General features: G+C 41.3%; 1 protein-coding gene across 1 annotated transcript in view; it reads right to left on the bottom strand.

The window, feature by feature from the left end:
* Positions 1-12,051, bottom strand: part of pitpnc1a (phosphatidylinositol transfer protein cytoplasmic 1a) — a gene marked incomplete at both ends in the record, with an annotated part of 51,677 nt that extends 39,626 nt beyond the window's left edge. The window contains one exon of the mRNA XM_083977128.1: positions 12,004-12,051. Within this exon, the coding sequence (XP_083833254.1) occupies positions 12,004-12,051 (48 nt within the window). The remainder of the gene's footprint in view (positions 1-12,003) is intronic.
* Between the last annotated feature and the right edge of the window lie 1,814 nt (positions 12,052-13,865).

The raw sequence follows: 13,865 nt of genomic DNA, 5'->3' as shown, positions 1-13,865 counted from the left end.
TTCGCTGAAAACTGTGAGTGGGATGCACTGCCACAGAGGGTACAGGTGCCAAGTGAGCCAATGGCATGGATCAGAGTGTTCCAGCATGCTCTTCCAATCAAAGAGAGGAAGTTCCAGGACCTTCAGTCCATGAAACATGTGATGCCGGTCGAGTGTCATCACTTCTTTGACAATTTGCCACATTAGGGCAAATCAAGATGACGGAGAATGAAGTGAGGAGAGGGACGTGTGAGATAAGATAGATGAGATAAAGTTTATTTACCATGTGTACATTTGTTTGGGGTTCTTAGGATTTATTGTGCAGAAGACACTCAGAGTACAAACATAAAAAAAAGTTATTGGATGAGTTATTTCCTGTTTTACTTTGAAGTTCCTGTCTTGTCTTCCTGTGTTCTTCCACCTGTTTGATTACCTCATGTGTTTCACCTGTACTGATGGCACCACCTGCGTGTTCCCTTGTGTATTTAGACCCAGTGTCTCCCTTTGTCCTCATCTGATCATCTGTGTTTATTCTCTGCCTCTATACCCTGTTTACTGAAAAATTCACCAAATCCTGACAACATGCCTCAGTGTTTGATTGACCTGACATTTGTTTAATATAGGTTAGAGTTATTTAAGTTTAGAGTTTGCTTCATGGAATTAAAGGGCAGTTTAAGACAGGTTTAAAGTTGCCTAAGTCACACTTCAGTGTTCGAAAATTTGCCTAAGTCACTTTATTCTGTAATGTTACATAGTTAACACACAACATTCTATGTATGTCAACAGTTATCAACTGCCAATGCCTTTTTGAGTGAAATGATTAATAAATATCATATGCTCTGAATTTGGTGAAGTTTTTTGTGTTTTCCCGAAAACTTGAAAAAATGACTTAGGCCATTATTTTAATAGGGTGACGATATATTCATCATTTGCCATTTGAGTGCAAAATGTGTCCTTATACGTTGTGATCACATTATGGTGTGGCATGCCCAGCTGCTCCCCTTCCCATGCTGCATCTCTCCTAACACCTGTCCCATAACTCTGCTGACACATTCACAGTGTGTCAGCAGAGCTTCTATTCTCAGTGACCATTGTGTCTCCTTGTTTAGACAGGATGTTGACAGTAAGTAAGGTTTAGTGCCACAGGAAGAAGAGGAGGTGGGTCATAGTTTCCTGTTCTGATCAGGTGAATGATCTTCGCTTCCCATTTACAGCAACTGCGGCCTACTCTGTTGCACACAAACATTTCAGCAATTTTCGCACCACTACTGCCAAAGTGAGTCTGACAAGTTCAATTCATCCACAGCACAATAATAACAAAAAAGTACAAGTGGGTGATCATAAGTGTTAATTTAATTTAATGCTGAAAAGATGTGTAACCACCGTGTGGCCATGCTTTAATGTCATCTGATTTTTTTTAATTCAATCCAAATAAGTAGTAAATCAGTTTTTCAACTCATGGAAGGATTGGTTTTATTTAGAGAGTGCAGTAGACCCCTGAGTGTCACTTCAAATTAAACTGAAAGCATTTTAAGACATTAAATCAGTCCTTAGCATCTCCAGCATATCTGGCTCAAAAACGAAGAAAGCCTCACTGGATCTGCAAACGTAAGCTATATTTAGAAATCATATATTCTCATTTCTTAAGATTTGTTTATATTCCTAACTGAGGTAAATTACTTTCCAAGAAAGACATTCTGGGCTCTAGTTTCCCGGCGCGGCCTAAGGTGGCGCAGGGTGCTGAACCATGCGCAGTGAATCAGCACATAAATTTATATCTATATCGGTTCCGTCACATCTAAAGTCAGATCAAAGGCGGTTGGCTCGCGTAATGGAAGCTCGACCTGACTGAATTAACACAAAACGTGATGCAAACTAACATATCTCAGCCAACAACAAACAGCCTCGGCATCAGATAGTGAGTTTATACTGTATTCAGCATGTCTAATCTCAGAAAATTCAAAAGAAAACAGAAGAAGAGAGACGCTCAGCAATGCGTCCTTTACGCACAGCTGCTTCTGATTTCATCTCTGTTACACATAGGGGTGGGTATTGCCAAGGACCTCACGATACGATACGCATCACGATACTTGAGTCACGATACGATACGATATTGCGATATCCAAATTTTGCGATATATTGCGATATTCTACGATATTCTACATAGTTCACTGAAAAATGTAAAAGGCATTATCAGTGTTTCCCCTAGCAGTTTTGTCTTGGGGGGGTGGGGGGTGGATGAGTCCAGGGGGGGGTGAAGGTGTGTGTGTTCATCTCTCGCGCGCTCTGTTTGGATTAAATAAACACAAATAGGCTACAAACACACACATTGGCCTCTAGTATTGTTAATCGCGGTGTTTTATTTTGAAAAGGGTCTGAAAATTGACCGGAGGCCTGTACTGCGAAGGAGGCTCGACATGGCCAGGCTTTGTGTTCAAGATGCAGCTGAACAAAACCTCACGTCCCGGCCCGAGTTAACACGACTACGAAGCTGGTTATCAACTTGGTTGTTATCGCAAATCTCATATTGTCTCTGTACAAAGACAACAAAGACTTAAAGATTTGCGTTTGGGCAACACTGAAATATAACAGGCAATCGAAATTAATTTATTCATGGCCACATTAAGTGAAATTATTAACTTTACCGATTATCCATCTGTCCTGCTGTGAGTGGACAACTTCTTTCAGTGGTGACTGACTGTATAAAAAATAAGATATAGGCTATTTAAGCAATATATCACGACAGGCCGTGGTATATGCTCATTATACCACGGCTAAGGGGCGTTGTTCGGCCCGACGCGAAGCGGAGGGACGACAACCCCCTTGGAGTGGTATAATGAGCATATACCACGGACTGGAGTGATATATTGCTTTTATAAAACGGTTACGAATAAAGGCAATATAGAAGAGGGATAAGCAATCAATTTCATGTAGTTTTATTCAACCAGAAATACATATTATCCAATAAAATAGCCTCACTGTGAAAAAATAGTCCCACCTCTCCAGACGTTAGCTCCAAGTTAGCTCTGCAGCTCGTCTTTTCCTCCGCATTTTTTCAGGTGAAAGTCACTGCTCAGTCCCCTCTACCATTGTTAACCCTCCCCGGAGGTGAAAGTTAACCTTAAACATGTGAATTCAACTACTTTAGTCCGTTTTTTAACATCGTAAAAACATCAGCTGTCTTTTGCTACGGACGGCAACAGTCCGTTGTCATGGATACATGACAACAACTTCCATTCATACCAGTCATACGTGCCTGACGCGGAGTGATAGCCTGCGCTGTGATAAGGTTTTAGAATAGTAGCCGTGGTATATGCTCAATATACCACGGCTAACAACCAATCAGATTGCCGGATTTCACCTTTCCGTTTTATAAAGTCTAATATACTATAATGAGCTCCTGACGCTCAGCTCAACGAGTGAGGAGGCGGAGACAACTCTCAGCGGAGACGCTCAGAGAGAAAGTAAACAGCAGCGGATCAGCTGATCTCTCCCTCCGTACAGAGGGAGAGATCAGAGCGCATTCACCGCGGAGGTGCACGCCGCGGTGAATCTGATGTGGTTCTCGGTTATTCGCGGCGCTTCCTCGTCCGGTGTGTACCCGGCGTGAGCGCTGGTATTTAAAAATCAGATGGCAGAGGGCGAATAGCGCCGTTTGGTTGCTTGGGAAGCTTGGGTGCTTCAGGTGGAGCGCTCTGCAGTTTGATCAGACCAACAGGTCCGCTTTAACCGCGATTGTCCCGTTTTTCAAGGGGGGCGGGGGCCTGTGCAGGCGGGGCGGGCCGCCCCGCCAATAGAACGGTAGGGGAAACACTGGCATTATGCATCTTAAAATCCGAGTCGTATGTACATCAGATGATAGTGATAATTTATGGGACAAACTGAGTCAAAACAATGTAATTCAAATTATCCATGCCATTTTATACAAGTGCAAGTTACAACAACATATTTGCATGTACAACACACTGTCTGAGGTAGCAGTACAGTGACACCTCGTGGAGCAGAGGGGCGGAAGTCGTACTGGATTTACGTCTGAAACATGATTTATTATTTGAAAAAAAAAAATTTGAATTTTTTTTTTGAAAAAAATAATCGATATTTAAATATTGAATATCGATATCGTATCGCGATATAAAGTATCGTGATATATTGCCATATCGACATTTTTGCCCACCCCTAGTTACACATGATATTTGTTTATGTTGTGATCTGTGCAAACTACTCATCTTTGTTACACAGGGTTTAAATATAGGTTACTAAATGTGAGCACTGGCGCTGCGCACCTGTGCTGCACTTCACTTGCGCCTGGTCTACTAAACTCTCTCTTCGGACAGCTCTCATTGTATTTCAAGCTTTGGAATTTTTCATCAAGTGAGGAAAATATCTAAGGTACATTACACAGCACAGAGCTCTTAAAGAAATGGTTTGACCTTTGGGAAACCAACAACACAAATTAGCACTAACACTGGAAAGAGGGGGAATTGGCTCAAAACATTGGAAAGCAGGCCAAGGTCTGGAACGGGAGGTCAAGGAAACATCACAGAGGAACATTAGAGAACATCAGTAGATGAACTGACAAGGACGAATGGAAAGACAGACAATTAAAGGGAGGCAAGGTATTTTGGAAATACTACATCACAGTTGTGCAGACAATCACAACAGAGGGAAAATTAGACAGGAAGTGAAACGTCCAGCAGATGCACCTGGTAAGAAATTTCTAATAAAACAGGAATTAATATAATCTGAATATAGGTCACTGCTCAGGTACAGATCTGATCAGAGTTTATTTAACTTTCGTCACTTTGCCTGCAACAATCTGCAGGCGAGTCATTCCACTACATAACTGCAATACATCAATGGGAGCTGCTATTTCCTGGAATCGAAAGCAAATGCGCACAGGCTCTTATAAATGTGTGCGTGCGTGGTGTGTATATGTGTGCAAAGGGCTATTTAAAAACGTGTCACCGCTTTCTCTAACCCCAAACAACCTCTGTTTGAAGCTCAGTACTGCAGTGTATGGAGTTTCAAACAAATAGCCAGAGGCAGCAGCAACAGGGCGAAACAGATGTCAGTCTTTGGCACGACACAGGCTGAGTTGAGGATGTGATGAGAGATTTTGAGTTCATTTTCAGGTGAACACATCACTGATTCATTGACATCAGATGGAAGAGGGTTGTGTTTCATTACAAAATAAAATCCAATCTCCTTGGTGATCTGTCCTGTATGTAACAGATATTCATTTGCTTTAAATCAAATGTTTCAACATAGTGTCATAGTCCTCCATGTCGCTCTCTGAAGGATAGGGAGGTGGATGCATGGATGGATGGGCATCATGTTGTTTTTGATGAGTTTCCAAGCAGCTCCACACAAAAAGATAAAAAAGCAGAAGATAAAAAGTAATAAATAAATAATACACTGCTTTGGTGCAAATATGCCTCTTCAGTGCTGGATAATTAGTCAAGGTTATTAAACTGCCAGTTGTGTCTTTGTTTGGGTTTCTATTCTGTTCTCTTTACTTCTGCCATTATCACGCTGTTAATCACCGTGTTTGACTTTTACTCTTTTTGTCTCACCTGCCTTTGTGCCTGTCCTTATCAAATATGTACCCTAAATTAATAAACATGCACTATGTCCCACAGACTTAATAAAGGCTTTCTTTGCATTCAACTAGCCTTAATCATGTTTTAATGCTTTGCTTGTATCATGGAGACAAAAGCACTGACTCTTTCTTCCCCCTCAAGGACTCCTTCATTTCTCACCTGTCAATTTGTCGCCCCTGTTCCCACAACCTCCAGTCACCAGACCAACTGGTCCGGTGCTGCTCTTAATTTAGTCCTCAGCTCTCTACTACAAGCAGAAAACTGTTGTTGACCTTCCTTGTTTACTAGATCATTAATGTTGCTACGTAGCCATGCTTGCTTGTTTGTTTGTTCCAGTATGCCAACCTTGCCACACATTCTCGGTAAATTGTTTTGACAAGCAGAACTTATTTCAGTTTGCCCCATATACATGTGAAACTGAGGCTTTGATCATACTATAATGTGAATTGGAGCTCTCAGGTTGGGACCCGTGTGCATTACTCAGTAGTTACTTTGTAGATACTTTATACTCCTGTATGTAGCCCCTCATGGGCAGATGAAAGAGAATCAGTTGGCCTATACCTTGTGTAATGCATGTGTGTCTATGCCCTGCCTATGGTAAAACATAACATACAATATAGAAAAAGGTAGTAGTAGTAGTAGTAGTAGTAGTAGTAGTAGTAGTAGTTGCAGCCCTAATGCCTCTTGAACTGTTTTCTCTGTCGCCTATCATGCATCATGCATTATAAGAGCATTATATTCATGCAGAATCCATTAACAACCAAAGTCTGAAAAAGCTCAGAAGAGTAAAAAGACTGCAGCTTAAAATGGAAAGAGGAGACGCATGTTCATCTTTTTTAAGTACAGTAACAGTAGCATGCAAAAGTTTTGGCACCACTAGTCAAAATTTCTGTTAAAGTGAAGTGAAAGATTAAATGATCTCCAAAAGGCATAAAGTTAAACATGAAACACTATTTTGTAATATTTCAGGCAATATCAGTGAATAATTTTTGTTTTCTACAATTTTAGAGTGAAAGAGGGAAACAAAGCAGCACCCTGCAAAAGAAAAGGAACCCCGGGAGACTTGCGCTCTCAGATAACTTTGCCCTATAAGATATTTACTATTTACACGCTGTGATAGTTGCTAAAGGGGGGGCTACTAGGTACCAACTATACAGGGTGGCCATAACATATTTACATATCATCCTGTCAAAATGACAGAAAAGGAAAAGATGAAATGTAAAAGATGAAAATAAATAATAATAAATCACCTTCCACTTGCTTAACTGTTCACATCAACAGAGATTTTGACCAGGGGTGCCCAAACTTTTGCATACGGCACCAACTATGCATACAATTCTCACTCTGTTGTAAAATGTCTCTACAGAACCACTGCTTCACTAATCCAGTGCATCAAAATCTGATGAATTACATCGCATTAATTGTCTGAAATTGTCCATCGCTCCCCAAAAGATCTTGGCCCTTGCAACCTCAATTAAATGGACTGTTGAATGTAATGCTAGTGTTGCACGACCCTGGCATGATACAGCAAGACTCTGAAAGAAACATTCTCAGCTGGAGAAGCACAGAAAATCAGCTTTCATAGAGTAGCCGTAGTCTGAGACAAAGTGTGAGTGCAACCTTGAGAATAGCACCAGGGTTTCAATTATCCTCACAGTGGGGACTCATTCAGTACTGTCCTATGAGCCAGCAGGCTGGCAGCTGGATAACCATGGAAGTCAGGAAAATGGAAGCAATTCAAGTAATGGTATACAGATAAATAACCAGATAGACTGTCTGCAGGTAGAGAAATGACTGATCATTATCAGCAACAACCACTGGTGAATCGTAACAAAGTCATAGAATCAGCTGTTTGAATGCAATGCACAGTGTTTAGACCATTGAACCCAGTTCAACAGGGAAATCAACTAAAACAACCTGTGATTGGAGAACGTAACCTAAAGTAAGTCCAATGGGAATCAGCAAAGTAGTGCAGCAATCACTGAGCAGGTCAGATATAGCTTAAAAAAAACTGTATCTGACAACAGCTCGCTTAAAGTGTTGAGCTACGATGGGTGATGGGTCTGTTACTCTGCCGTTTTTTTTCGAAGCTTAGACGAAGCATCAGGCGTGTTCTTCAGAAATCTGGAGAGAGCATCAGCTCTAGTGGCTCCGACTGAATGTGTAATTAAGCTCCATTCTAATTTAGACCACTGCCATTATTATTAAAAGATGATGGGGAAACAGACACTTCTCCAGAACAAAGATAGTGTTAGTGACCCCTGAACACAGGCTCCAGAGCTCATTAGTCAGGAGCTGGTCAAGCGAAGCGGTCGGAGTTATTCAACATACTGTTCAGGTGCAAGAAAGAAAGACGTTCTTCATTCTTTAACCACTGAATTGTAAATTAATTGCAGAATAATCTGCATGGTAATTGATGAGTCTGTGTTAGCGCCACTCATTGTCATCTGAAAGTGAATGTAAGGGTCAAGCTTTTATAACTGTGTCTATTCAAATCTACAGTATACTGTAGCTGTGCATACTGAAAATCTTAGACAGTAACATAAATTGCATAGTATTTGTGCTTCTGGGAAAACTAGTTTGCAGTATATTAGCTGAGGCATACTGGGGAAAAAATGATGTAGAATAAAAACAAGAAAACCGAATGCAATAAAGGAGAACCTTGACAGCAGACACATTCGACTGATTTAGTAGACATTCACCTTATTAAATTCTTGATAGACAGAGTGCTACCATTCTCATGTGTTTTTTCAAAATGAAATGGTGTATTTTGTATATTAAATTACCAAGTCACAGTGTGTCCGTACAGTCTGCTTTGATACAACTGCTTCAGAGAACTAGCTGCCTCCAAAACAATTATAGTGGGCAGCAGAACAAAATCACGCTGACTCAGACAGTTACCAAAAGTGATCAATCACTTTCTCAACGCACTATACATTCTCTTGCTCTCTTTCGCTCCCTCCCTCCCTCCCTCCCTCTCTCTCTCCCCCTCTCCCACACTCCCACACTCCTGGATCATCGTTTGACGTCTGGCAGATAATCCGAGTGAGCATGTTTCTCTCCATCTGGTGTGTGTGAGCCCGGTCACTGTCTGGCTGAGCTAGGCAACAGAGGAACAGGCTTCTTCTCAGTAGTCAGAGCACAGAGCCTCCGCTCTGGGGACGTAAACAAGTTCTTGGGTCTGGGCCTAGATGTGCTGTGGGGCATGGCGGTATGCAGGAACACAAACAAACACATGGAGCCCCCCAGAGACTGATCTTACACCAACTGGTTGATGTCACCTTCATCACTACAGGTGCCCATGTCTCTTGCTGCAGTACGACTATGACTTTAGAAGAATCAAGAGACCAACATGAGTGAAAAGTGAATGGCTTCTGCCTCCTTCTGTGACTATAGGGTGCTCTTTGTTTTTATGTTCAATTTCTTAATTTGTCGGTCTAAACTTACTATAAGGAAATCCGACATACTTGGGAGAAACATGTCACAATTAATTCTACTTTCTGGCAGCCATTTGTTTCCCTCCTGTGGCTTCAAGATAACTGACATGATCACAAAGGATGTCAGCACTTGCTGAAAGAGGCTGTGTACACGTCCAGTGCTCACTCCGTGACAGATACATCCTCTGGCCTCTCTCCACTTGCTAAAGAGACTGAAAAGTTTTCTAATAGGTGACAGGTTTGTCAATGTGCAGACTCATGAGAACACTCAGCTTGGTCATAATTAACTTAAAGCACAACCCTTTTTTTGACAGGCCCAAATTAGGCCTTCATTTTAACTGTGACAGTGTACACTTAGCAGTGAATGGTCCTGCTAAGCAGTGTCTCTCTGGAGGACTTACCTGTTTGCATGCACATACTAATGGAGCATTTTCTAATTTGTGTTTATGAATGAAACACCGATGACTTAAAAACAAAGAAGCCACAACTAGTAAAAGAAACCTCAACACTAACAATCTAAATTCATAATGGACCTTGCAAAATTGTCAAAATCACATTTTCTCATCTGTGTTATATAATAATGTGAATGTAACAGCATAATGTTGCATATTTTTCCAAGATGAACATCCTGCACACATCACTGAATATTTGTTGAATTAAGAAACAAGTTCCACAGATATACTTCAGATCAATATTTTATGTACTTGTCAGCTTACTAATTACATGAATGCAATTCATCAGCACAGCCTCTCCAATCTTTTTTTTAATCTACGGTGCTTAGATTTTATCGCCATTTGAAGATGACAGTCTCATTAGAGATCTGTTTTTGAATGTTGACAATAAAATTCTTTAGCTGTCTCATTCTGCAAAAAAGCCTTCCACTTCACTAACGCACTCGCAGGTACTGTATCTGAAGAGGAGCCTTGTCCCCTGTATGTTGTATACTGAATGCTATTCAAGGTGATTCTCATTTGTTATGCCTATGATGGAAAAAAGCCAAAAATTATAACCAGAAGACCAGAGAACTAAACACATCATTATTCATCTTCAACCCAAGGAAAAATACAGTACACTGACTTTGAGTAGAAGATAGTGTGTTCTTTCATCCATCACATTGTCACAGAAGCACTAAAGTACAATATGTATTTTCACCTTGACAACAGCACCAGTGAGAGTGGGTGTTTTGATTCAGGAAAGAGTAGTTGGTTGTATTTTCCTTTCTTTATACTGGAAAATCATTAAGAGGAGTTATCCACTCATTTTTACTGTTTTGTCAACTCCAGTTGTGTCAAGAGTTGATGTCTTTAAATGTTGCTTCTACACACAGACCAATCACTGTGTGATGTATTTGTCTTTGTGTCTGTGGGCAATTACTAGCATGCCGTGAAAATGAATAGATTACAAATGATCATTCGTCAATGACAGATCAATAGATTGGCCTGGGCACCATTATCATCACAACAACAGATGTGATAGCCTTTAGCTGGCCACAGAAGACAGCAGTGTCTTCCATCACCACTGGAGCAAAGCAGAAATAGAGGATCCAATCAGTTCTAGGACAAGATGTGACAAAGCAGCATCCTCGTAATTATAAACATGAAACTCACAGAAACGACTTCAGGGTCCTGGGCAGGATGATCAAACAAAATAAGAACCGTTACACTTCAACAGAAGCTGCTCTAGTCAGCTCTTTGATCATAAGTATGGATGACTCCACCTTCATCCAGTCCCAAACCTAAGAACAATTACATGACCTTTGCCTAGCTGCAAAGAAGGACTGTATCATTGCAAACAGCACAGCTGATAGCCTAATGGTACAATTTAATCATATCAATGGTGTACTACTATGGCAACACACTTAGTCCAAAGTGCACCGACTCCCTGTAAGAGGTATCTAAAGTCGCATCATGAACTGGGTTAAACGGTGTGTAAAATCTTTATGACACAGTTAAACTCCATAAAACACTTGAGCTGGAACATCTGTTGTTTAGGTTCAGGTAACACTGGAATGAAGACTGTCTGCCTTTACAGCAGGAGGACATCTGAAGCTCCAGCTACAAAATGTGTTCCATCCTATAAAGGCATCAGATATAGAAACAGGGCAGGACCACTCAAGAATCAAATAAATTCAAGGAAAACTGAGCAGAGTGCTGAATGTTCAAGAAGTACCTTATTTGCATCCTAAAATGTCGAAACACTGCAGCTGACTTGATCCTAAAGCTGTGTGACCTCGGGGGAACTTAGCAGCCAGAAGATGCTCCTCTCCCTCATTCTGTCTGTCACCCTACTCATCTTCAGATACAAATACAGTGGTGAATGTTTGTCTTACAAAATAAAAGCTGATCTGAAATGTGCATTCAAATGTTAATTTACTAATTTACTGTAACTCCAAAACAGAGTGGTGTAGAGTGCAGACAGCAGTTGTACTGTATGAGGATCATTTCCAAAGAACAAGGGGTGAAAAGGTAACAGCACTTGTGTTCAATTAATGTGAGACTGTGAAATGCTAAAAATGTAGGAGTTTTTAAGAGCCGTGAACTGAGGAAGAAAGTAATGTGTATGTGGTGCTTGTTTTTTGTTTTGTTTTTTACACATGTTACTCTTAATCACTCACAATCCGGACACTCAAGGTAAAACGCATGCACTCTTTGTCCTTCATTACCTGCAGCAGGCTAGACTCACACAGCTCGCTCTGCTGCTCACACTCTACTCAAGAGTCTTTGACATACATTAAAACTGTTTGCTAATAAAGAGACAACAGCAGCTCCACCGCGTGGTAGCTGCATGAACGCACCTCGTGTCCACGTAACGTCTCCTTTAGTGCACAATGACAAGCGCATCTTTGACAACTTTTTTCAAAAATCGGTGCCACAGCAAAAACTAAAGCAAATAAAATGTGCTGACTAACAACTCCGTAGCTGTCAGTAAATTTGAGGAGTACACAATCAGCTTCAAAACATGATGAAAACCTGGAAAACTTCACCTACCTCCTCCACGGTGAGAGGCATGCAGATGCGGTACTCCTTCATCAACATAGTCCCCGCACAACGACGACTGCAACACAGAGAAAAGGATGTAGGTCGTCGTCGGTCTTCAGTCTTGGGTGCGATCCTGCGAATCAGTCATTCAAATTAAAAGAAAATCTTGTCAAGTGAAGCGAAGCTGCTGAGAATCACACAGATTGGCTCAAATCCTTCATCACTTCTGCATCAGCAACACCTCCTGCAGCAGCTCCGCTATGCCTACGTGAGACTCTACACACGCCAAGTCCAAAGTAAGCTACAAGAGGGGCTCCCCGCGGAACAACAAAACAAAACAATCCTCCGCTTTTCAAAAACTACTCCAACAGTCGGAGTATTTGCCTCTGGGTGTAGAAAGTGTAAAGAAATGAAACCAAACTCCAAAACAAGTCGGTTTCTACAACAATAACCGCGTCTTGGAGAGCAGCTCCTTGTAGCTGTCCGCGTTCCGGACGAGGACTGAACCTAATTTCGTCGTTATCGTGGCTCGTCAGACAATAAACACTGTCCCCACTCCGACCGTGTTCACTTGACAGCAGTCCTCCCCCTCAAACCTATCAGCGCGTCTCCTGCGCCTCGGAGTTTCCCTGACAGCGCTGTTGGGGGATGCACAGCCGTGTGTGTGTGTGTGTGTGTGTGTGTGTGTGTGTGTGTGTGTGTGTGTGTGTGTGTGTGTGTGTGTGTGTGTGTGTGTGTGTGTGTGTGTGTGTGTGTGTGTGTGTAGAGGAGCGACTGCCTCAGATGCACGAAAGAAAAGGCAGCACAGCACAGGAAATAAAAGCAGTCCATCCCCATAGTCCAACACGCAAATAGCTAACGAGCTCATGTACTGTATAAGAACTATGTGCTGAATAATAGCAGTAACATGTCACCTCCCATTTGACGGAATCATTGATTTGTTTCAACACTGTCATTTTAACTTAATATTCAATAGGATCTTATTTTTTAAAACACGACCGGAAGTCCAGCATGTGTATGTTTTTTCCCCCTGACCGTAGGCTATAAAACAACCCCCAACTGCAGGCAGCAGTACAGGCTAACTGATTTGGTGTCTCGAGGATTTCTAAACAGAAAAAAGGCGGCCAACGTGTAGCTAAACAGAAAGGTTAACCGACTTTTACCCTGTGGGATATCGTAGCATCTATGTCACAAAACCTCGGTGAAAGTGAGCTGATGAAAACAACACTGTGCAGCAATGCGTAAATGTTTCATAATTACGCATCTGAAGCGTTTTTCTATTCCCCTCTGTTAATATATTATAATTTAAATAGAACCCCCTCTAGTTGGCTCATGGGAAACTACAAATAGGATTGTGTAAAACTAGCTATATTTTATAAAATATAGGGGTCTATACTGTATAACACATGGCATATGAGGTATTTTGCCATATTGTGCTCGTAGCGCCGGAGCCCGGACCTGAGACTGACCACAGCTGGAGATCTGACCTTGGTGCTGAATGGGAGCTGACCATGGTCCTGAAATTTAGTCGGGATAAAAGTTCCTCCTTTTTGAATAATAGAAAAAAAGTTCAACAAAATTTAGGTTAATGGTTTTCTTTTACATATTCCGTATCAATTAACGTTAGTGATTTGGACTTGTTGCCAGGTTGTGAATGCTGAGTCAAGGTTTTCATTTCTAATAAATCAGTTGTTTTATTTAAAAGTTGTAAGAAAGTTACTGTCTTAACTGTAAATAATTAGTGTAAAAGAGAGTGATGGACAGTCTGCAATAGGTAGGCTATAACGTTACCTAAACCTAAAAAAAAAGAGAGAGAGAGAGAGAGAGAGAGAGAGAGAGAGAGAGAGAGAGAGAGAGAGAGAGAGAGAGAG

The sequence above is a fragment of the Trachurus trachurus genome (assembly GCF_905171665.1).
Source record: "Trachurus trachurus genome assembly, chromosome: 8".
Classification (NCBI taxonomy): domain Eukaryota; kingdom Metazoa; phylum Chordata; class Actinopteri; order Carangiformes; family Carangidae; genus Trachurus; species Trachurus trachurus.
Note: the sequence above shows the minus strand (reverse complement) of the source record. Positions and strands in the feature narration are given on the sequence as shown.